The sequence below is a fragment of the Oncorhynchus mykiss genome, chromosome 24 (assembly GCF_057628025.1).
Source record: "Oncorhynchus mykiss isolate SJ-2025 chromosome 24, ASM5762802v1, whole genome shotgun sequence".
NCBI lineage: Eukaryota > Metazoa > Chordata > Actinopteri > Salmoniformes > Salmonidae > Oncorhynchus > Oncorhynchus mykiss.
In genome coordinates this window covers 21713364-21735523 of record NC_143045.1, presented here as the reverse complement: position 1 = coordinate 21735523, position 22160 = coordinate 21713364, and the positions used below count along the sequence as shown (strand labels likewise).

General features: G+C 42.5%; 1 protein-coding gene and 2 long non-coding RNA genes across 3 annotated transcripts; 1 reads left to right on the top strand and 2 right to left on the bottom strand.

Annotated features, from left to right (window-relative positions):
* Positions 1–656: 656 nt before the first annotated feature.
* Positions 657–4703, bottom strand: LOC118944065 (uncharacterized). Its single transcript, XR_005039369.2, has 7 exons — positions 4573–4703; positions 3959–4280; positions 3513–3750; positions 3131–3437; positions 2695–2805; positions 1695–1961; positions 657–1364 (listed from the first exon to the last, which is right to left on the bottom strand). It is a non-coding gene; the product is annotated as an uncharacterized LOC118944065 (long non-coding RNA).
* A 2071-nt stretch (positions 4704–6774) lies between these two features.
* On the top strand, positions 6775–21659 carry LOC110503990 (uncharacterized). Its single transcript, XM_036962161.2, has 11 exons — positions 6775–7695; positions 9116–9256; positions 9397–9771; positions 16441–16797; positions 17039–17241; positions 19382–19486; positions 19591–19686; positions 19778–19888; positions 20050–20170; positions 20317–20619; positions 20715–21659. Exons 1-11 carry the CDS (start codon positions 7494–7496, stop codon positions 21572–21574), a joined length of 2874 nt encoding a protein of 957 aa, XP_036818056.2. The 5' UTR covers positions 6775–7493; the 3' UTR covers positions 21575–21659.
* LOC118944113 (uncharacterized) lies at positions 18632–22114 on the bottom strand. The gene is made up of 2 exons (XR_005039433.2): positions 21990–22114; positions 18632–20160 (listed from the first exon to the last, which is right to left on the bottom strand). It is a non-coding gene; the product is annotated as an uncharacterized LOC118944113 (long non-coding RNA).
* Between the last annotated feature and the right edge of the window lie 46 nt (positions 22115–22160).

Sequence of the window (22160 nt, the reverse complement as noted above, 5' to 3'; positions counted from 1 at the left end):
GTAGCCCATGTATCTGATGCTGTCTGGTCAGAAATAGTATGACATGCAATACTCCTTTGGTGCAGACAGCATCAGATACATGGTCTACACATATTGAGACAGAGGGGCACCATTTCGCAAGCTCGGGTGCCTGAACTTAGATTGAGTCTTTCTGTCGGTGCGCGTCTCGGTAAAATAAATTATTAATATTTCTGTATTTTATTTGTACGGGAAATAAGGTTACGGTAGGCCGGGCCAGGCCCCTAAGGCCGGCCCATAACGCCGGACCTGGGGGGGGGAAGAAGTAACACCATCTACCAGACTTTATGCATAACTAATATGATCTGTCTGGAATGTCTTAAAATCCATGCCTTTTAATATTAAGATGCGTTTTCAGAGTTTCCTTTAAAGAAAATCTCTTTCCACACTTGGACGACTGGTGAGATTTCTCACCCGTGTGAATTAACATGTATTTTATGTTCCATGAGAATGACAATGTGTTGTGCACAGGGTGCAGGAGTATGTACACTCCCCTACTTGAAATCTTTGTACATGAATCTGAACATGGCATGCTGCTTTGAAACCCTTTCCACAACATTCACAGGTGTAGGGACATTCTCCCGTGTGTGATCATGTATGCAGCATTAGTTCTCCTGAGCTAAAGAATTCCTTACCACAGAAGCTACATAAATAGTTTTTATGCAGCCGCATGTGTCTAGCTAGATGTTGAACAGATGTCTTCCCACAAATGGTGCAAGAGTAGGGACTCTCCACAGTGTGTGTGTGTACATGCATTTTGAGTGAATATGCACACATCACAGTGAGAGCTTTTGAATTGTCTTTCCCCTGTGTGAGCTCGTTGATGTCTTTTGAGATCTAATCTGGGTAACACTGGTTACAACAGAATGGAAATGTGTGAATTCTTAAGTTTTTCCAGGGAGTTGAGGTTTTGGTAAACATTCCCACAATGAGGGCAACTTAGAGTCATGTTATCGGGTCTATAGGAGATAATTTTTGTGCTTGAGTGAAGGTTTTCCGTCCCAGATTCTTAAGAGTGTTGACACTTACATTCATCCCCTTGGTGCCTAGTCCTGATGTGCTGGTGAAGTAGTTTTGTGCTGCGTGTGGGATGGGAATTATCATTCCCAGATTCTTTAGAGTTGAGGCGCTTCCAGTTCTTCCTTTGGTGCCTAGTGCTGATACGCTGGGGGAGTTTTGTGCTGCTTGAGGAAAGGTGCTTTCAGTCCCAGATTCTTTAGAGCGTAGAAGCTTCTTGTCCTCACCGCCATGCTTAATCCTGATGTGCTGGTGGAGTTTTACCATAATATGAGAGAATGTGCAGAGGGAGCAGTCAAGGACCTGGGATGCCATGACACTATTCAAACCTGCAATGCCAAAATTAGGTGCCCAGATTGCTTAAGAAGTCCAGATGAATGAATTATCATTCGAGAAATCAATTTTGAGTAACACTACATTTAACAACTTGCTGATTACCAGGTATTTACTTACAAAGTACATAAACAAAAGATAAGCATTGATGTTATTTGGCAAAGAACACAAGGATGTACCAATTGTTATCAAGAATTTACAGATTGTTCATTTCCAAGTTGCTAATTACGATATGGTACCAATTGTTAAGTAATTTCATTTTAAATACCAGAAAAATAACAGTGATAATAATGCTGTAAAATGAAGTCAAATATTTTAGTAATTACTTGAATTTCCTTGCCGTTGCTGGGTACTGGGATACACGGACCAGAAGTCCTCTTCAGTCTGCCTATCTTTTTCCTCCTCTCTGACCCCATTAGATTGTCCTTCTCTCTCTTCTCCATCTCCTGCTCTCTCTGTCCCATTCTTGAAGCATTTATCTCCATCTGAGCATGACCTCATTTTGTCAGAGCTGGCCTGCTCCGAGCTAATGACAACTCTTATTGTTGGAGGGAGGGACAGGATGGTATCTGCAGTGTAGTAAGAGAAAGAACCTAGGAAAGACAGAACATACTGATCCAGTAAGTTACACTATTGCCATACTTTGTATTCCACTACATACCAGACAAATAATTTAACATACTCAGTGACAAATACATAATTCTGGATGGAGACTTAGTCTTTTTCGGGTTTCCATGATGCTGGTGGTGGTGGTGCTACATACATTTGTAATCTATTACATTTCAGTGTTTTTCAATGCTTTAGATTTTACATTGAATTCAACACTGTATCATTTGTATTGTTCCTTCTCTGCATGCCATAGCCTTGCGCATTGGGTAGATGTTTTCCTTCAGCTCACCATAGTCCTCAGTCCAAAAAATTTTTAAAACAGTGATCAGCACTCAACAGTTTTTTCATGTTTTTTTTTCAAATCTCTTTTTTCTCCCCAATTTCGTGGTATCCAATTGGTAGTCAGTCTTGTCCCATCGCTGCAACTCCCGTACGGACTTGGGAGAGGCGAAGGACGCCAGGCGCACCAATGTGTCGGAGGAAACATCGTGCACCTGGCGATCACCTGTCAGTGTGCATTGGAGTCGCTAGAGCGTGATGAGACAAGAACATCCCTGCTGGCCAAACCCTCCCCTAACCCGGATGACACTGGGCCAATTGTGCGCCGCCCCATGGGTCTCCCGGTAGTGGCCGGCTGTGACAGAGCCTGGACAGCAAGCACTGTGCCACTTGGGAGGCGCCTCAATACTTGATGGGCACTGATGTTTCAATCTGTACCTGTCTGAAGTCTTGTACAGGTAGCAGCTCCTCCAATCTGGAGAAGAACTCCCACACCAGTACCTGCAGTGCTGTGTCATACCGAGGGCTGTAATGTACTGGGAATACCTCCTGAAAAATAGACAATTTAACACACAATAAGTCCAGTGGCAAATATTTTCTTCAGCATGGCTTTCGGGGATCATTTTTCATGTGGAAAAGTCTGCAATCATCTCCTGTTAATGTGACAATTAACAATGTCAATAATAGCAACACTTGGCTTTGACGTGACTACTGTGCTTCTACACCTGCATTGCTTGCTGTTTGGGGTTTTAGGCGGTGTTTCTGTACAGCACTTTGAGATATCAGCTGATGTACGAAGGGCTATATAAATAAATGTTATTTTATTTGATTTGTGCCAAAAACAAATGCACTTACGGATGCATTAAATACGCACCTGAAGAAGTGCTCCCTCTCAGAAGGGTCTCCCAGCAGAGTTTGGACCAACTCCACAAAGTTAGACTGTAGCCTCCAACTCATCATCATTACTCTGTCAGTAAGCATAAACAAACTAAACAAATTACTTCAGACATGAAGTCAACCTCAACATAAGGCTGAAAAAGTTTATATTTTCTTCAACTTAAAGCATAAGTTAACTTACCTTCTTGTGTATAGCGTATTCTGCTAACAAATGGATTTTGTCCAGGTGAGGCTGGATGGACAAGGTCACCGGTGCTCTCCCTGAGTCACAACTCCAGAACCAGCTGAAAAAAGAGGTAGACATGTTAGAGGCAGCCCCAGGGGAAAACATACTTATTGTTAGTTGTAGCTGCCCATACTTTATCAGAATCCTTTGCATTTCCACCTCACAAACCCTTGCTCTCAGACCCAGGAGGAGTTGGGTCCTCTGCCTGGAACTCAGCAGCTCTGGAACCACCTCTGTCACCAAAGTCCCAAACTCCTCCAGTTTCCCATAATGCTTTAGAATATGCTGCCGAGCCACTTGCCACCTGAATGCTGACATCAGGCGTAATGGTGGAGCAAGGAGACACAGCAAGGACAGCTTTAAACCGGGAACTACAGTGGGAAACACAAACAAGAAATTATCATAGCGTAAAAGCCAATGACATATTGGAAATACTGTAGGCGAGTTATAAAACAAAATGTATCCAGAAAAACATTAGGAAACTAGCCAGCATCAGCAACTAGCTACTTAACTAGCCAGTCACCATTGTGAAAGCCCTCACACAAACTACAAAAATGTACACAGTAAAAGTTAACTTACCAGTCTTCTGCTCCTGGAAAGGAATAAGCCTGAGTTTTTGATAGGTTAGTGAGGACTAACGATGACGACAAAACCGCTTTCTTCAAGATAGATGGAACCACTCATCTTGTCGTCATCCTTGAGGTTTCTTTATTCCGGTTTCAGATTTTTTTACTTTTCTCTGCATTGCTTCAACGTCCCGTTAAATCCAAGTGCAGCAAACTCTGTGCAGCAAACTCTGAACTAAATTTGGCATAGACATGCTTGTTTTTATAGGCGAGAAGCTGCTCTTGAACACTCATCTGCTCAGAGTTTTAATGCATGGATCTCCTGAGACGTTCAGCTGTATCCCGATTTTAATGTGAAAGAAACACATCAGTTGAAAGCAATCAGAAACTGGTAAACAATATAAGCTAGCAAGTTTATTGTACAGTTTATGAAAAATGTGTACTAGATAAGTGTTTTTCAAATTCTGGCTATTACTGGCCAGTCCCTCAGATGGTTAGCAGACATTAACTTAGTTAACTAGTAGTAGTAAACTAGTTTCTATCCAAGCAGTCTACCAAGTAAGAGGAACACATTTTGCTAATCCCTGGTACAAAAAAGGTTGAGAAAGACTGTTCTAAATTCCTTACCATAAGGTTCCTGTTTTAAAGGGGAATCCGGTTAAGTCGGCTCCAGCAGCACAGTAGCTGAATTTATCCTCTCAGACCCTGAAGATCCTGGTTGGTGACCTCATCAGTTGTCCAACTGGATGAAGATTGCTCTGTGGAAGCAACAGCTCAGTTGACAGTACTCACATAATCAATATTAACTACCAAGGTTGTGGTAACAGGCCAAGTTACTGTGTAAAAAAAAAAAATGTGTACGAGAGACCGTATGAGAGAACCTACCAGAATTCTAAATTTCTTGCGGGGAATCAGATTGGGTAGACTACAAAAGCAAGTTCTCACCCCAGACCCTGAAGTTTGTGGAAGTTCATCAGGTGTCCAACTGGATGATGATTTGTCTGGAAAAGCACCAGATCAGATAAAAGCACTCACATAAATAAACAAACAACCGCCGGCTATTTCTGATCAGTGTGCTGTCAACAACCTTGTCGTAATTAAGTTCTCTATATCCTTTGTTATGTAGGCAATCATGTTTAACATTTACAATTTGGTCTATTTATGTGTATTCATGGTTAAAAGTTCCCTTTGTTGTTTAATGTGCCTGTATGTGCTTGGGTGAGGATTGTTTTGGAGCAACTTGCACCTTTTGGTGATCTCAGGTTTCCCAGAAGTAAATTATTGTGAAATTTGGTCAGCTTCCTTATTTACTTCTGGGACAAAGCCCCACCCCTTCCGCACACTGCTTTAAACAGGGGAGAAGGACTCCCCCTTTCATTGAAGTTCAAGGCCGACCGCGAATAGGAAAATGGCGAATAGGAAAATGGCAATCTTCGTGGTCTATCTGTGAATAAAAATAGAACAAAATCAAAGACAATCATGGTACCAAAAATTGCTTCTATTACACCAGATGTATGTCTTTGAAACAATTATTTAAAAATTGCACACAGAAGAAGTAATTTAGCTGCTAATTGCAGCCTGCAGTACCCCGGTCTGCCTTCAACTCGAGTTACTCAACGAGAGGGGGCAGCACTGAGCTAGACTGCAACATTACTTCCTGAAGTAGTTGAAACTGTGAATTTGGGCTGTGCCGAGTATATGGACAAAATGAGAATCATAACGGATATTGGCCATTTTCTGGATATGATTATGATCAGAGTATTTTTTTGTAATTATTCATGAACAAAAAATAGGTTTGCCAGCACACATCCTTTTAATTTCAGTCAGTCTTGTGCAAGGTTCTACGTGGTCTATATCAGTGGCTCCCAAACTGCTCCCAAACAGGTCCAAACCATTTTTACTCGGTCCAGCTTTCAACGTACTCTTGAAAGTTGTAATAGTAAAATGCACAAGCTGCAATTTTGAAATTGGGTAATCCATCATCAGTTTTCCTCTTGTTATGTCAGTCATGGCACACCTTTGAGAGCTATTTATAACTTGTCAGAAATGTTTAAGACCTGTTTGAAATGGTTGCATGAACTTCCAGCCTGTTTTGGTGGGATGGAGTTTTGGCCTGCCTGGTGACACCATGAGGTGCTAAATTTGTTAATAGACCAATAAAAAGGGTTCCAAACCAAAGTTAGTTTTCCCCTACCAACTCAGAGTAAAATTCTTCCTTGATAAATAGTTTTTTGTTAAGAAGGTATTTTTGTTTATTTTTGACCATTTTAATTAAACGATCACAGTGAGGTACTTAATTGTTACCCAGAAATGTGTTATTTAGCTAGGCAAGTCAGTTAAGAAAAAGTCTTATTTACAATGACGGCCTACCCCGGACGACGCTGGGCCAATTGTTCGCCACCCTATGGGACTCCCAATCACGGCGGTTGTGACACAGCCTGGAATCAAACCAGGGTCTGTAGTGACACCTCTAGCACTGAGATGCAGTGCTTTAGACCACTGCGCCACTCAGTAGCTCAATATCAAAATGTTTTGATATTGAGATAAAAACGGCTGCATTGGACCTTTAACTTTTTTGCTGTAACCAAGATCCATTGGGAATACCAAAGAGATTGATAACTAATCCCTTTCATCTTTGGAAAAACTCTTATTTTGAAGGATTTGGGAAAAACAACGTGAGCCGGAAGTGATTTTTGATTCTTGTTTCTGACCAATAGGTGGGCTATCTCGGCCCACTTTTATCACAGATGAAACAATGAGACCGCTATTTCACCGGATGTATGAATGTGGAGAATCCGGTTTAAGTTTCCACTCACTACCAAATATGGTAGTGAGAGGAAGCCCACTGGCCGGCAGTGGGAGAAGTTGGAACGAGATGGATTTTGGCCGATATTCTGCTAATTTACTCATAAATTAAACATTTGATCTCAATACAGTTTTCTGTTCCCAAAAATACAATATGTTACGAACGGAGTGGACTAAGTTTGGTAAACTTGACCCTTGGCCAAAGTTTTAAACATTTGCGTTGTTTAGAAGGCGTGCAAAGGCGAATTGAGTTATTGCTCACGCGCACTTCAGAGTAGGCGTTCCTCAACGGAGAAATGCAAATGAGCGTGCCAATAGGATCACGCTTGCTTCTGCTTGGCTCTGCCTACCTCATTGCTTGTTCTGCCCACCTCATTGCTTGTTCTGCCCACTATTGCTCATTTGTTCCCATTTGAAACGACAGGCTGTGGTCTATCTTGGTTTAGTTATACACATCTTTGCAATATCCGAACCGTGCTAGGCAGACTATTGTGAAAAGGGTATTCTATAAACTTCTACAAATAGCAAATACATAACCATGGAAAACAAAAAAATCCCTGTCCTGTGCATGTCAATGGGCACCTGAGGAGGTAGTGGCATTGTTAACACGCTGGGCAAACGGGAGTGTTCAAGAGCAGCTTCTCTCCGCAGTGAGAAACGAGAGAGTCTTTATCAAACTTAGTTCAGAGCTTGATGCCATAAGCTTCATCAAAACATAGACACAGTGTAGGTGGAAAATAAAGATGCTGAAACAGGAATATAAAAAAATCAAGGACGACGAAAACAAGAATGCCTCCACCGGTCTTAGAAGAAGATGGTTTGCCATCATGGATAGTGTCCTCGGTCACCAACCAAGTGGTACCTTATTGGAGTCTGGCTTGGTAATGAATTCTCAAAATATTTTGGAGTCCACGCCTGATGCCCCACCAGAGGAGGAAGATCCCGGTAATTTAGACTAATGTCCCTGTTCCAAAGTAGGGTTTTACACCAGGCTGTATATAAACTCTGGATTGCTAATACTATGTATTGGCCATTGAGAAGCTTTGAAGCCACCGGTCGGCCATATTGGCACTCCCCAGTAGCAGCAGTCCTCTATAGGATTTAATGGAATTCTACAGTATTTCAATGAAATGTTTGAAGGACAGAATTACATGTATTTAAGTATTTTTTTTGTTCTCGTGGACAGTAACATTTGTAATATATACTTTAAGGAAAATGTTTTATTTATTGAATCAAATTGTTTTTGTCACATGCGTTGACTACAACAGGTGTACGTACACCTTACAGTGAAATGCTTACTTACAACTAACAATGCAGTTAAGAAAATACCAAAAAGAAGAGAAGAATAACAAATAATTAAAGAGCAAGCAGTAAATAACAATAGCCGGGCTATATACAGGGGGTACTGGTACAGAGTGAATGTGCGGGGGCACCGGTGTCAAGGTAATTGAGGTAATATGTACATGTAGGTAGAGTTATTAAAGTGACTATGCATAGATAATAAGAGTAGAAGAGGGTGGGTGGGGGGGGCAATGCAAATAGTCATTTGACTATTATTTGCATGCTTAGCACACAATCTAATTTAAAAGTATGCCTTAAGGTGTCTAATTAAATCCATGTGGCAAAAACGAATGTAGACCATAAATGCATTTTTTTTATAGCTTCCAAAATATTTTTTTTACAATGTGGAGGAGTGCCAAGATGGAGGCACGGTGGCTTCAACACAGCGCCCACTATAACTGGTCTAGTGTGTGTGTATATAATATATATATATATATATATCATTGGTTTACACTTGGCCTGTATTTCCACCCAGGCAAAAAAAGTATTGGGCCATGGCCTATTTTTCATCATGCCAACACCAATGTGACTTTCCATGCGTTTCCCACAGTGGAGGCTGGTGGGAGGAGCTATAGGAGAACGGGCTGATTGGAGTCAATGTGATTTCCATATGTTTGATACCATTCCAGCCATTACTCCTCCCACCAGCCTCCACTGGTTTCCCAGTGTTATAAACTAAGTAACATTAGGAAATGGTGAATGGTGATTCCATAGCTAAGTCTACTTGCAAATGTAGGTTAACACTGCATATGTTAGCAATATACAGCTCTGCCCAGAGGCCCAGGCTTTTGCGGTGCAGTCCGTTAGGTGCTTGCATCTGCACAGTAAAAGCCACGATGCAGCTCTCTTCTTTCCCGCTACATTGACAGCAGCGGTGGGAATGAAACAGCTTGTGCCACATGCTAAGCCCAGACCTCTGGGCAGAGGCAGTACAGTACAAAGCTCTCACATACCGTGTTACACAATCTTTGCTAGTTATTATGTCCCTGTTTGTGTGAGTACTCGATATCTGGTGCTTCCACAGACAAGTCACCATCCAGTTGGATGCCTGATGAGGTCCACAGTCTCTTTAGTCACCGTTCAGGGACTTCAGGGTCTGGCAGGATAAATTCAGCTTCTAGGCTGTTGGAGTCTGCTGATTCCCCACAAAAAGCGGAAGATTATGGTAAGTTCAGAAACATTACATTTACAGAAACAACGGCTGATCCATTACATTTTTAGTAGGCCTAAATGGCCTATGACCTTACTGGATACCATTTTATCTGCGTTTTCTTGTGTCCTTCAACTGATCTGGTGCATTCACAGATGAATCTCCATTCCGCTGGACGCCTGAGGAGGTCCATGCATTGTTAAGACTCTGGGCAGACAGGAGTGTTCAGGAGCAGCTTCTCTCATCAGTGAGAAACGAGAGCGTCTTTACCAAACTTAGTTCAGAGCTCGCTGCCCTGGGATTTAACAGGTCGTCAAAGAGGTGCAGAGAGAAAATAAAAAAGCTGAAACAAGAGTATCATAAAATCAAGGACAACAATAAGAAGAGGAGCTACAACCGCCGTAGAGAAAGATGGTTTGCCATCATGGATAGTGTCCTCCGTCACCAACCAAGTACTTTGGTAATAGATTCAGATGGAAATATATTGGAGTCAACTCAACCTAATTCCCCACAAGAAGTGAAAGATTCTGGTAAGTTAAGCTGCCTAGTACAGCATCAACACTAGTGACATTTTCAAAACACTAAATTGGCCTGCGACTGGAAGCTCGGAAGTTAATATTGTTTGTCAACTGATCTGTTGCTTCCCCAGACAAATCTCCATCCAGTTGGACACCTGACAAGGTCCATGGTTTCCTTGGTCACCGACTTGGAACCTCAGCTACTAAGATAGATTCACCTACTATGCTGTTGGAGTCGAATGATTCCCCTCTAGAAACAGAATATTATGGTCATCTAGTCATGTCTTTCTGAACCTTTTTTACAGACTCAATGTCTGCTAACGATCTGAGGGACCAGACAGTAAAATAGTCAATGAGAAACAAACAACAAAAACATAAACGAAACATACAAGTGTTGGTCCCATGTTTCATGAGCTGAAATAATAGATCCTAGTAATTTTTTCCAAATGCACAAAAAGCTTATTTCGCTCAAATTTGATCAACAAACTTGTTTGCCAAGATTTTCCACACACCTGACAGGTGTGGCATACAGTGCCTTGCGAAAGTATTCGGCTCCCTTGAACTTTGCGAGCTTTTGCCACATTTCAGGCTTCAAACATAAAGATATAAAACTGTATTTTTTTCTGAAGAATCAACAACAAGTGGGACACAATCATGAAGTGGAACGGCATTTATTGGATATTTCAAACTTATTTAACAAATCAAAAACTGAAAAATTGGGCGTGCAAAATTATTCAGCCCCCTTAAGTTAATACTTTGTAGCGCCACCTTTTGCTGCGATTACAGCTGTAAGTCGCTTGGGGGTATGTCTATCAGTTTTGCACATCAAGAGACTGACATTTTTTCCCATTCCTCCTTGCAAAACAGCTCGAGCTCAGTGAGGTTGGATGGAGAGCATTTGTGAACAGCAGTTTTCAGTTCTTTCCACAGATTCTCGATTGGATTCAGGTCTGGACTTTGACTTGGCCATTCTAACACCCGGATATGTTTATTTTTGAACCATTCCATTGTAGATTTTGCTTTATGTTTTGGATCATTGTCTTGTTGGAAGACAAATCTCCGTCCCAGTCTCAGGTCTTTTGCAGACTCCATCAGGTTTTCTTCCAGAATGGTCCTGTATTTGGCTCCATCCATCTTCCCATCAATTTTAACCATCTTCCCTGTCCCTGCTGAAGAAAAGCAGGCCCAAACCATGATGCTGCCACCACCATGTTTGACAGTGGGGATGGTGTGTTGCTTTTACGCCAAACATAACATTTTGCATTGTTGCCAAAAAGTTCAATTTTGGTTTCATCTGACCAGAGCACCTTCTTCCACATGTTTGGTGTGTCTCCCAGGTGGCTTGTGGCAAACTTTAACCAACACTTTTTATGGATATCTTTAAGAAATGGCTTTCTTCTTGCCACTCTTCCATAAAGGCCAGATTTGTGCAATATACGACTGATTGTTGTCCAATGGAGAGAGTCTCCCACCTCAGCTGTAGATCTCTGCAGTTCATCCAGAGTGATCATGGGCCTCTTGGCTGCATCTCTGATCAGTCTTCTCCTTGTATGAGCTGAAAGTTTAGAGGGACGGCCAGGTCTTGGTAGATTTGCGGTGGTCTGATACTCCTTCCATTTCAATATTATCGCTTGCACAGTGCTCCTTGGGATGTTTAAAGCTTGGGAAATCTTTTTGTATCCAAATCCGGCTTTGAACTTCTTCACAACAGTATCTCGGACCTGCCTGGTGTGTTCCTTGTTCTTCATGATGCTCTCTGCGCTTTTAACGGACCTCTGAGACTATCACAGTGCAGGTGCATTTATACGGAGACTTGATTACACACAGGTGGATTGTATTTATCATCATTAGTCATTTAGGTCAACATTGGATCATTCAGAGATCCTCACTGAACTTCTGGAGAGAGTTTGCTGCACTGAAAATAAAGGGGCTGAATAATTTTGCACGCCCAATTTTTCAGTTTTTGATTTGTTAAAGTTTGAAATATCCAATAAATGTCGTTCCACTTCATGATTGTGTCCCACTTGTTGTTGATTCTTCACAAAAAAATACAGTTTTATATCTTTATGTTTGAAGCCTGAAATGTGGCAAAAGGTCGCAAAGTTCAAGGGGGCCGAATACTTTCGCAAGGCACTGTATCAATAAGCTGATTAAACAGAATGGTCGTTACACAGGTGCACCTTGTGCTGGGGACAATCACATGCACTGTTTTGTGCTGGGGACAATGGCCACTCTAAAATGTGCAGTTTTCAAATAAAATGTTATTTGTCACACACCTTCAGCAAATGTTATTGCAGGTGTAGTGAAATGCTTGTGTTGCTAGCTCCAACAGTGCAGTAGTATCTAACAATTCTCAACAACACACACAAGTAAAAGGATGGAATTAAGAAACATACAGTACCAGTCAGAAGTTTGGACACACCTACTCATTCAAGGGTATTTCTATATTTTTACTATTTTCTACATTGTAGAATAATAGTGAAGACAAACTATGAAATAACAGTTATGGAATCATGTAGAAACCAAGTGTTAGAATCTCATACATTTTGATTTGTTTAAGTTCCCACCCTTTGCCTTGATGACAGCTTTGTGCACTCTTGGAATTCTCTCAACCAGCTTCACATGGAATGCTTTTCCAACAGTCTTGAATAAGTTCCCACATATGCTGAACACTTGTTGGCTGCTTTTCCTTCACTCTGTGGTCCAACTCATCCCAGACCATCTCAATTGGGTTGAGGTCGGGTGATTGTGGAGGCCAAGTCATCTGAAGCAGCAGATGGGTCATTGTCCTGTTGAAAAACAAATGATATTCCCACTAAGCCCAAATCAGATGGGATGGCATATCGCTGCAGAATGCTGTGGTAGCCATGCTGGTTAAGTGTACTTTGAACTATAAATAATTCAGTGTCACAAGCAAAGCACCATCACACCACCTCCATGCTTCACGGTGGGAACCACACATGTGGAGATCATCCGTTCACCTACTCTGCGTCTCACAAAGACACGGCGGTTGGAACTAAAAATCTCAAATTTGAACTCATCAGACCAAAGGACAGATTTCCATTGCCCATTGCTCATGTTTCTTGGCCCAAGCAAGTGTCTTCTTCTTATTGGTGTCCTTCAGTAGGGGTTTCTTTGTAGCAATTTGACCATGAAGGCCTAATTCACGCAGTCTCCTCTGAACAGTTGATGTTAAGATGTCTGTTATTTGAACTTATTTGGGCTGTAATTGCTGAGGCGGGTAAATTGAATGAACGTGTCCTCTGCAGCATAGTTAACTCTGGGTATTCCTTTTCTGTGGCGGTCCTCATGAGAGCCAGTTTCATAATAGTGCTTGATGGTTTTTGCGACTGCACTTGAAGAAACTTTCAAAGTTGTTAAAATTCTCCAGATCGACAGACCTAAAGCAATGGACTGTCATATCTCTTTGCTTATTTGAGCTGCTCTTGCCATAATATGGACTTGGTATTTTAACAAAAAGGGCTGTCTTAGGAAAACCACCCCCATCTTGTCACAACACCACTGATTGGCTCAAACTGATTAAGTAAATAAATTCCACAAATTAACTTAAGGCACACCTGTTAATTAAAATGCATTCCAGGTGACTACCTCATGAAGCTGGTTGAAAGAATGCCAAGTGTGTGCAAAGCTGTCAAAGGCAAAGGGTGGCTACTTTGAAGAATCTAAAAAAATATTTGTATTTGTTTAACACTTCTTTGGTTACTACATGATTCCATATGTGTTATTTCATAGTTTTGATGTCTTCACTATTCTACAATGTAAAAAATAATAATCTTGGAATGAGTATGTATGCCTAAACTTTTGACTGGTACTGTAAATATTAGATTGTGCAATGTCAGAGTGGCATTGACTAAAATACAGTGCAATAGAATACAGTATGTAAACATCACTAAAGTGACCAGTGATTTTATGTATATAGGGCAGCAGCCTCTAAGGTGCAGTGTTGAGTAACCCGGTGGTAGCTGGCTAGTGATGGCTATTTAACAGTGATGGCCTTGAGATTGAAAAACAGCTTCTGTCTCAGTCCCAGCTTTGATGCACCTGTACTTACCTGGCTTTCTGGATGATAGTGGGGTGAACAGGCCGTGGCTCGGGTGGTTGATGTCCTTGACAATCTTTTTGGCCTTCCTGTGACATCGGGTGCTATAGGTGTTCTGGAGGGCAGGTAGTTTGCCCCCGGTGATGCGGTGGGCAGACCGTACCACCCTCTGGAGAGCTCTGCGGTTGCAGGCGGTGCAGTTGCCATGCCATACCACGCCATGCGGTGATACAGCCAGACAGGCTCAATTGTGCATCTATAAAAGTTTGAGGGAACTTCTTCAGCCTCATGAGATTGAAGAGGCGCTGTTGCGCCGCCTTCACCTCATTGTCTATATGGGTGGACCATTACAGATTGTCAGTGATGTGTAGGCAGAGGAACTTGAAGCTTTCCACCTTCTCCACTGCGGTCCCGTCGATGTGGATAGGGGCGTGCGCCCTCTGCTGTTTCATGAAGTCCACGGTCAGCTCCTTTTGTTTTGTTGACGTTGAGTGAGAGGTTATTTTCCTGGCATCACTCTCCAAGAGCCCTCACCTCCTCCCTGTAGGTTGTCTCGTCATTGTTGGTAATTAGGCCTACGACTGTTGTCGTCTGCAAACTTGATGATTGAGTTGGAGGCGTGCGTGGCCACGCAGTCATGGGTGAACAGGGAGTACAGGAGGAGGCCGAGAAAGCACCCACGTGGGGCACCTGTGTTGAGGATCAGCGAAGTGGAGGTGTTTCCTACTTTCACCACCTGGGGTCAGGAAATCCAGGACCCAGTTGCACAGGGCGGGGTTCAGACCCAGGGCCCCGAGCTTAATGATGAGCTTGGACGGTACTATGGTGTTGAATGCTGAGCTATAGTCAAAGAACAGCTTTCTAACATAGGGGATAGGGCGATGGCAATCTCATTGTCTGTGGATCTATTGGGGCGGTAAGCAAATTGATGTGGGTCTAGGGTGTAAGGTAGAGGTGATATGATCCTTAACTAGCTTCTCAAAGCACTTCATGATGACCGAAGTGAGTGTTACAGGGCGACAGTCATTTAGTTCAGTTTGCTTTCTTGGGTACAGGAACAATGGTGGACATCTTGAAATAAGTGGGGACAGCAGACTGGGATAGGGAGAGATTGAATATGTCCGTAAACACACCAGCCAGCTGGTCAGCACATGCTTTGCGAAGGAGAGCCCACAGTCCTTGGTAGCGGGCCGCGTCGGTGCCACTGTGTTCTCATCAAAGCTGTCGAAGGTGCTTACCTTGTCAGGAAGCAAGACGTCGGTGTCCGCGGCATGGCTGGTTTTCGCTTTGTAGTCTGTGCTTGTCTGTAGAACCTGCCGCATACGTCTTGTGTCTGAGCCGTTGAATTGCGACTCCAGTTTCTCAGTACTGACATTTTGCCAGTTTGATTGCCTTCTGGAGGGAATAACGACACTGTTCACTGTTCAGTCAATGTGTTGGTATAACTTTGGTAGTGTTTTGTTAAAATCCCCAGCTACAATAAATGTGGCCTCAAGATATGTGGTTTCCAGTTTGCATAAAGTCCAGTGAAGTTCTTTGAGGGCCGTTGTGGTATCGGCTTGAGGGGGATATACGCGGCCGAGATTAACCGAAGAGAATTCTCTTGGGAGGTAATACGGTCGGGCATTTGATTGAGGTATTCTAGGCCAGGTGAACAAAAGGAGTGTCTATGTTATCACACAATGAGTAGTTATTCATTAACCATACATGAAGCAGTGGCTTCTTCCTTGCCGAGCTGCCTTTCAGGTTATGTCGACATAGGACTCATTTTTACTGTGGATATAGATACTTTTGTACCTGTATCCTGCAGCATCTCCACAAGGTCCTTTGCTGTTGTTCTGGGATTGATTTTCACTTTTCTCACCAAAGTAGGTTCATCTCTAGGAGACAGAATGCCTCTCCTTCCTGAGCGGTATAACCGCTGCATGGTTCCATGCTGTTTTTACTCATGTACAATTTTTTTGTACAGATGAACGTGGTACCTTCAGGCGTTTTGTAAATTGCTCCCTAGGATGAACTAGACTTGTGGAGATCTACAACTTGTTTTCTGGGGTCTTGTCTGATTCCTTTTGATTTTCCCATGATGTCAAGCAAAGAGGCACTGAGTTTGAAGGTAGGCCTAGAAATACATCCACAGGTACACCTCCAATTGACTCAAATGATGTCAATTAGCCCAAAGCCATGACATAATTTTCTGGAAATGTCCAAGCTGTTTAAAGGCACAGTCAACTTAGTGTATGTAAACGTCTGACCCACTGGAATTGTGATAGTGAAATAATCTGTCTAAACAATTGTTGGAAAAATACTTGTCATGCACAAAGTAGATGTCCTAACTGACTTGCCAAAACTATAGTTTAAGACATTTTTGGAGTGGTTGAAAAATGAGTTTTAATGACTCCAACCTAAGTTTATGTAAAACGTCCGACTTCAACTGTACATAGATTAGGGCCTAATGAATTTATTTCAATTGACTGATTTCCTCATGACCTGTAACTCACTGAAATTGTTTAATGTTTTTATTTTTGCTCAGTATAGTACACATTTTTGGAAAACTGTTTAAACTTGCTAGGTAACATTGTTTGCCAGTTTAAGTGCTTTTAACAGATCTGGTGCATTCACAGATGAATCTCGAGCCAGCTGGTCACCTGAGGAGGTCCATGCGTTGTTAAGACTCTGGGCAGATGGGAGTGTTCAGGAGCAGCTTCTCTCATCAGTGAGAAACAAGAGAGTCTTCACCAAACTTAGTTCCGAGCTCGCTGCCCTCGGATCTACGAAGACATCTAAACAGTGCAGAGAGAAAATAAAAAAGCTGAAACAGGAATACAAAAAAATCAAGAATGACACTAGCAAAAATAGTTCCAATATTCGTGGAACAAGATGGTTTGCCATCATGGATGCTGTTCTCAGTCAGCGAACAAGAACTTCAATGCTTTTGGAGTCGACTCCGCTTAAGTCCTTGCCCGAGGCAGAACACTCTGGTAAATTAAGTTGTACTATACATTCTCAAAATGTTAACTTGGCCCCTATGTTGTTTGTGTGAGTGTTTTTTAAATGGTCCCTGGCTTCATAGATGTTTACTGAAGCTGGCTAGTATCCCAAACCCTAGCTAAAGGCATTTTTAGATCAAACCTATACAATACTTTTGGTTTAAACTGTCCTAGGATGATATTATTATTATTATTATGTAATACATATTCTTGTTTGTGTTTCCCACTGTAGGTTCCCGTTTAACTCTCTCCTCCCTACGTCTCCTTGCTCCACCATTACGCCTGATGTCAGCATTCCTGTGGCAAGTGGCTCAGCAGCATACTGTAAAGCATTTTGGGAAACTGGAAGAGTTTGTGACTTTGGTGACAGAGGTGGTTCCAGAGCTGCTGAGTTCCAGGCAGAGGACCCAACTCCTCCTGGGTCTGAGAGCAACGGTGAGAGCGGTGCAAATGCAGAGGATTCCGATAAAACTATGGGCAGCAACTAGTCACAAATATAAACGCAACATGCAACAATTTAAGATTTTCATATAAGGAAATCAGTCAATTGAAATAAATTAAGCCCTAATCAATGGATTTCACATGACTAAGAATACAGATATGCGTTTGTTGGTCACAGGTACCTTTAAAAAAAGGTAGGGGCGTGGATCAGAAAACCAGTCAGTATCTGGTGTGACCACCATTTGCCTCATTCAACGCGACACATCTCCTTCGCAGAATGGATCAGGCTGTTGATTGTGGAACGTTGGCCCACTCCTCTTCAATATCCAGCAACCTCATGTTTCAGCATGATAATGCACAGCATGTCGCAAGGATCTGTACACAATTCCTGGAAGCTGAAAATGTCCCTGTTCTTCCATGGCCTGCATACTCACCAGACATGTCACCCATTGAGCATGTTTGGGATTATGTAAGACAGCGTGTTCCAGTTCCCGCCAATATCCAGCAACTTCGCACAGCCATTGGCAGGAACTGGAACACGCTGTCTTACATGTTGATCCAGCGCATCCCAAACATGCTCAATTGGTGACATGTCTGAGTATGCAGGCCATGGAAGAACTGGGACATTTTCAGCTTCCAGGAATTGTGTTCAGATCCTTGCAGCATGGGGCCGGGCATTATTATGCTGAAACATGAGGTGATGGCGGCAGATAAATGGCATGACAATGGGCCTCAGGATCTTGTCACGGTATCTCAGTGCATTCAAATTTCCATCGATAAAATACAATTGTGTTCGTTGTCCGTAGCTTATGCCTGCCCATACCATAACACCACCGCCACCATGGGGCACTCTGTTCACAACATTGACATCAGTAAACAACTCACCCACAGAACGCCATACACACTTTCTGCCATCTGCCCGGTATGGTAGAAACTGGGATTCATCTGTGAAGGTCACACTTCTCCAGCATGCCAGTGGCCATTGAAGGTGAGCATTTGCCCACTGAAGTTGGATACGACGACGATCTGCAGTCACGTCAAGACTAGTGAGGAAGCAGATGAGCTTCCCTGAGACAGTTTCTGACAGTTTGTGCAGAATTTCTTTGGTTGTGCAAACACATTTATCAGCTGTCCGGGTAGCTGGTCTCTAAAATGACCAGCCACAGTCGGCACCCTCCCTCAACTTGAGACATCTGTGGCATTGTGTTCTGCGACAAAATGGTGCATTTTATTGTCCCCAGCACAAGGTGCCCCTGTGTAACGATCATGCTGTTTAATCCGCTTCTTGATATGCCACACCTGTCAGGTGAAGGGGTTATTTTGGGAGAAATACTCACTAACAGGGATGTAACAAATTGGTGCACAACATTTGAGAGAAACAAGCTTTTTGTGCATATGGAACACTTCTGGGATCTTTTATTTCAGCTCATGCAAAATGGGACCAAACTTTACGTTTATATTTTTGTTCAGTGTACAGTCGTGGCCAAAAGTTTTGAGAATGACACAAATATTAATTTTCAATGTCTGCTGCCTCAGTTTGTATGATGGCAATTTGGGAGTGGGCTCACTCACAATTTTGCCTAAGAACACAGCCATGAATAAAGAATGGTACCAACACATCCAGCAACTTCTCCCAACCATCCAGGAACAGTTTGGTGACGAACAATGCCTTTTCCAGCATGATGGAGCACCTTGCCATAAGGCAAAAGTGATGACTAAGTGGCTCGGGAACAAAACATCAATATTTTGGGTCCATGGCCAGGAAACTCCCCAGACCTTAATCCCATTAAGAACTTGTGGTCAAAACCCACAAATTCTGATAAACTCCAAGCATTGATTATTCAAGAATGGGCTGCCATCAGTCAGGATGTGACCCAGAAGTTAATTGACAGCATGCTAAGGCAGATTGCAGAGGTCTTGAAAAAGACTTCAACTTCCTGTAATTGTCAATAAAAGCCTTTGACACTTATGAAATGCTTGTAATTATACTTCAGTGTTCCATCGTAACATCTGACAAATATCAAGACACTGAAGCAGCAAACGTTGTGGAAATTAATGTGTCATTCTCAAAACTTTTGGCTACGACTGTAGTATGTTTTCCCCTGGTGCTACCTCACTTCTACCTCTTTTTCAGCTGGTTCTAGAGTTATGTCGTAATGAATGCACAGCTGACCTCGTGACCATCCAGCCTCACCTGGATAAAATCCATTCTTTGACAGAATTCTCTGTACACAAAGAGGTAAGTTAACTTATTTTGGCAGCATATTTTAAAAAGATATAGGGGAGTTTTCAGCCCACATGTTGAGTTAATGTCTGATGTCGTTTGTTTATGCTTACTGACAGAGTAATGATGATGAGTTGAAGGCTACATTGTCTAATTTTGTGGAATTGGTCCAAACCCTGCTGGAAGACCCTTCTGAGAGGGAGCACTTCTTTCAGGTAAAAGAGCTTTCTGTTTTGTGACTTGCAGGTGACTATTGCTTGTATCAGCATTGGCACAGGACTTTGTCATAAATTATACATTTTTCAGGTGGTGTTCCCAATACACTACGGCCCTCGGTATGACACAGCACTGCGGGTACTGGTGTGGGAGTTCCTCTCCAGACTGGAGGAGCTGCTACCTGTACCAGACTTCACACAGGTACAGAATAAAGCATCACAGTATAAGTTTGATCCTTTGTCTACACTAGGTTTTAAGCTTGCAAAGATGGCTGGAGTACAACTGAATGGAATATACTCCATGTGTATAAAATATCAGTTGTCTGGCATACTGTATTTTAACACTATTCCCCTGCACCTCAGACGGCAGCATGGCTTGGTGCAGGCCCCTCTGTCTTGGAGGAATGTGGACATGCCATATTTGACACTGAAGAGCTGAAGACACTTCTGCAGCACCATCAGCATCATGGAAACCTGAAAAAGAGTAAGTCTCCATCCAGTCAAACCAAACTCCTGCCAATTGAACTTGATAATGCAGGTGTCAGTGACAATGATTTTAGCTGTAATGGTAAGAGAAAGGAAAACGCTGCTGAAAAATATAGCAAGAGTAACGTGTGCCATCTTTCGTAGGTTATTTATCTTATTACACTGCAGATACCATCCTATCCACACTGTCCCTCCCTCCAACAATAAGAGTTGTCATTGGCTCTGAGCAGCCCAGCTCTGACAAAACGAGAGATGGAGAAGAGCGAGAAGGACAACCTAATGGGGACAGAGAGGAGGAGGAAATGGAAGAGAGACAGAATGAAGAGAACTGGGAAGATGAAGATTGCAATGAAATAAGTTATATAAGGCAGGATTTGGAGCAACAGGAGCAGATGGGCATTTCAACGGCAGAGACGTCTGCTCTGTGTATCCCAATGCCCAATAACGGTAAGGGTATTCAGGAATTTAAACACTGATCTCATGTCATCAAATTATTGATAACATCTGTTATACAATCTAAATTCCTGATCTTGTCATTGCAGGATTTAATGATGAAATGTCATCCCGCATCCTTGCCTGCTCCCTATGCCCATTCAATCACATTGAAATTGCAAAACTCCACCAGCACATCAGGATTAGGCATCGAGGAGAGGACCGGAAGCTTTTATGTTCTAAGGAATCTGGGACTGATCACCCCTTTCCCTCAAGCAGCACTAAAATAATCCCCTATGCACCAATAATCAAGACTCACAAATGCACTCATTGTGGTAAAGTTTTCAAATGCTCCAAAACCCTGAAAGTACATATAGGAATTCACACATTGCCATTCCATTGTAACCAGTGCGAGAAAAGATTTTCTTCCAGGTGTGGTCTGAAAAAACATCAGCGAGTTCACACAGGGGAAAGACCATTCAAATGCTCTCACTGTGACCGAAAATTCATGTGTGCAGGTTCACTCAAATGGCATGTGCGCACACACACTGGGGAGCGTCCCTACTGTTGCACTATTTGTGGGAAAACATCTGTCCAACATCTAGCAAGACACATGCGGATGCATGCAGGGGAGAAAAACTATTTATGTAGCATCTGTGGTAAGGCATTCCTTAGCTCAGGAGAACTGAGGTTGCATACACGATCACACACAGGAGAATGTCCCTACACCTGTAAACATTGTGGAAAGGGCTTCAAAGCATCATGCCATCTAACACTTCATATGCGATCTCACACAGGAGAGCGTCCATACCCCTGCACCCTGTGCACAAAACGTTTTACTACGGCAAGAGGCCTTAAAAGACACACGCTTACTCACACTGGCGAAAAACCTCACCAGTGCTACAAGTGTGGGAAGAGATTTTCTGTAAGGGGAAATCTGAATACACATCTTAAAAGTCATAGATTTTAGGATGGGATTCTGCAGGAGCAGTCTCATAGAATTGACTTTAATTAAAATATAAACAATTTCATTAAATACTGAACAAGTTTTGTGACTAACGATTCCCTGTGCATTTTGTTTTGAACAACCTGTGAACAATGTGAGGGGTTTATCAATATCCTGCCCATAATCACACTATACTGTTAATATGGTGAGTCCATGCCTCTAGATTCAAACTAGCCCAAGATGTACTATTAATAAGGAGTCTACCCTTACTCCTTATGGTCCAAATATGTTATTTGCAGAGGTAGACAGACTGGTTCTGGCAGCCAAATACTCCATCCAAACGTAGATCGAGTCTCAATTGCGATACGGTCCTAGAAACAATACGCCCTTTACTTTCATATCATCAAAATCATTTCACAAATGCAAACTATACACTTACTGTACACTGTTTTAACCAGCTTTCTCACTGTTGCAGCAAGCAGTATTTTTCATTCACAACACGTTTCTGGCGGCCTTTTGTTACACACAGCATGCTAGATGGCTAATTAGCACAGGTGGTACCAATGTCTATCATAAACACGAAATGTAACATGGAGATATGGCCGTGTGG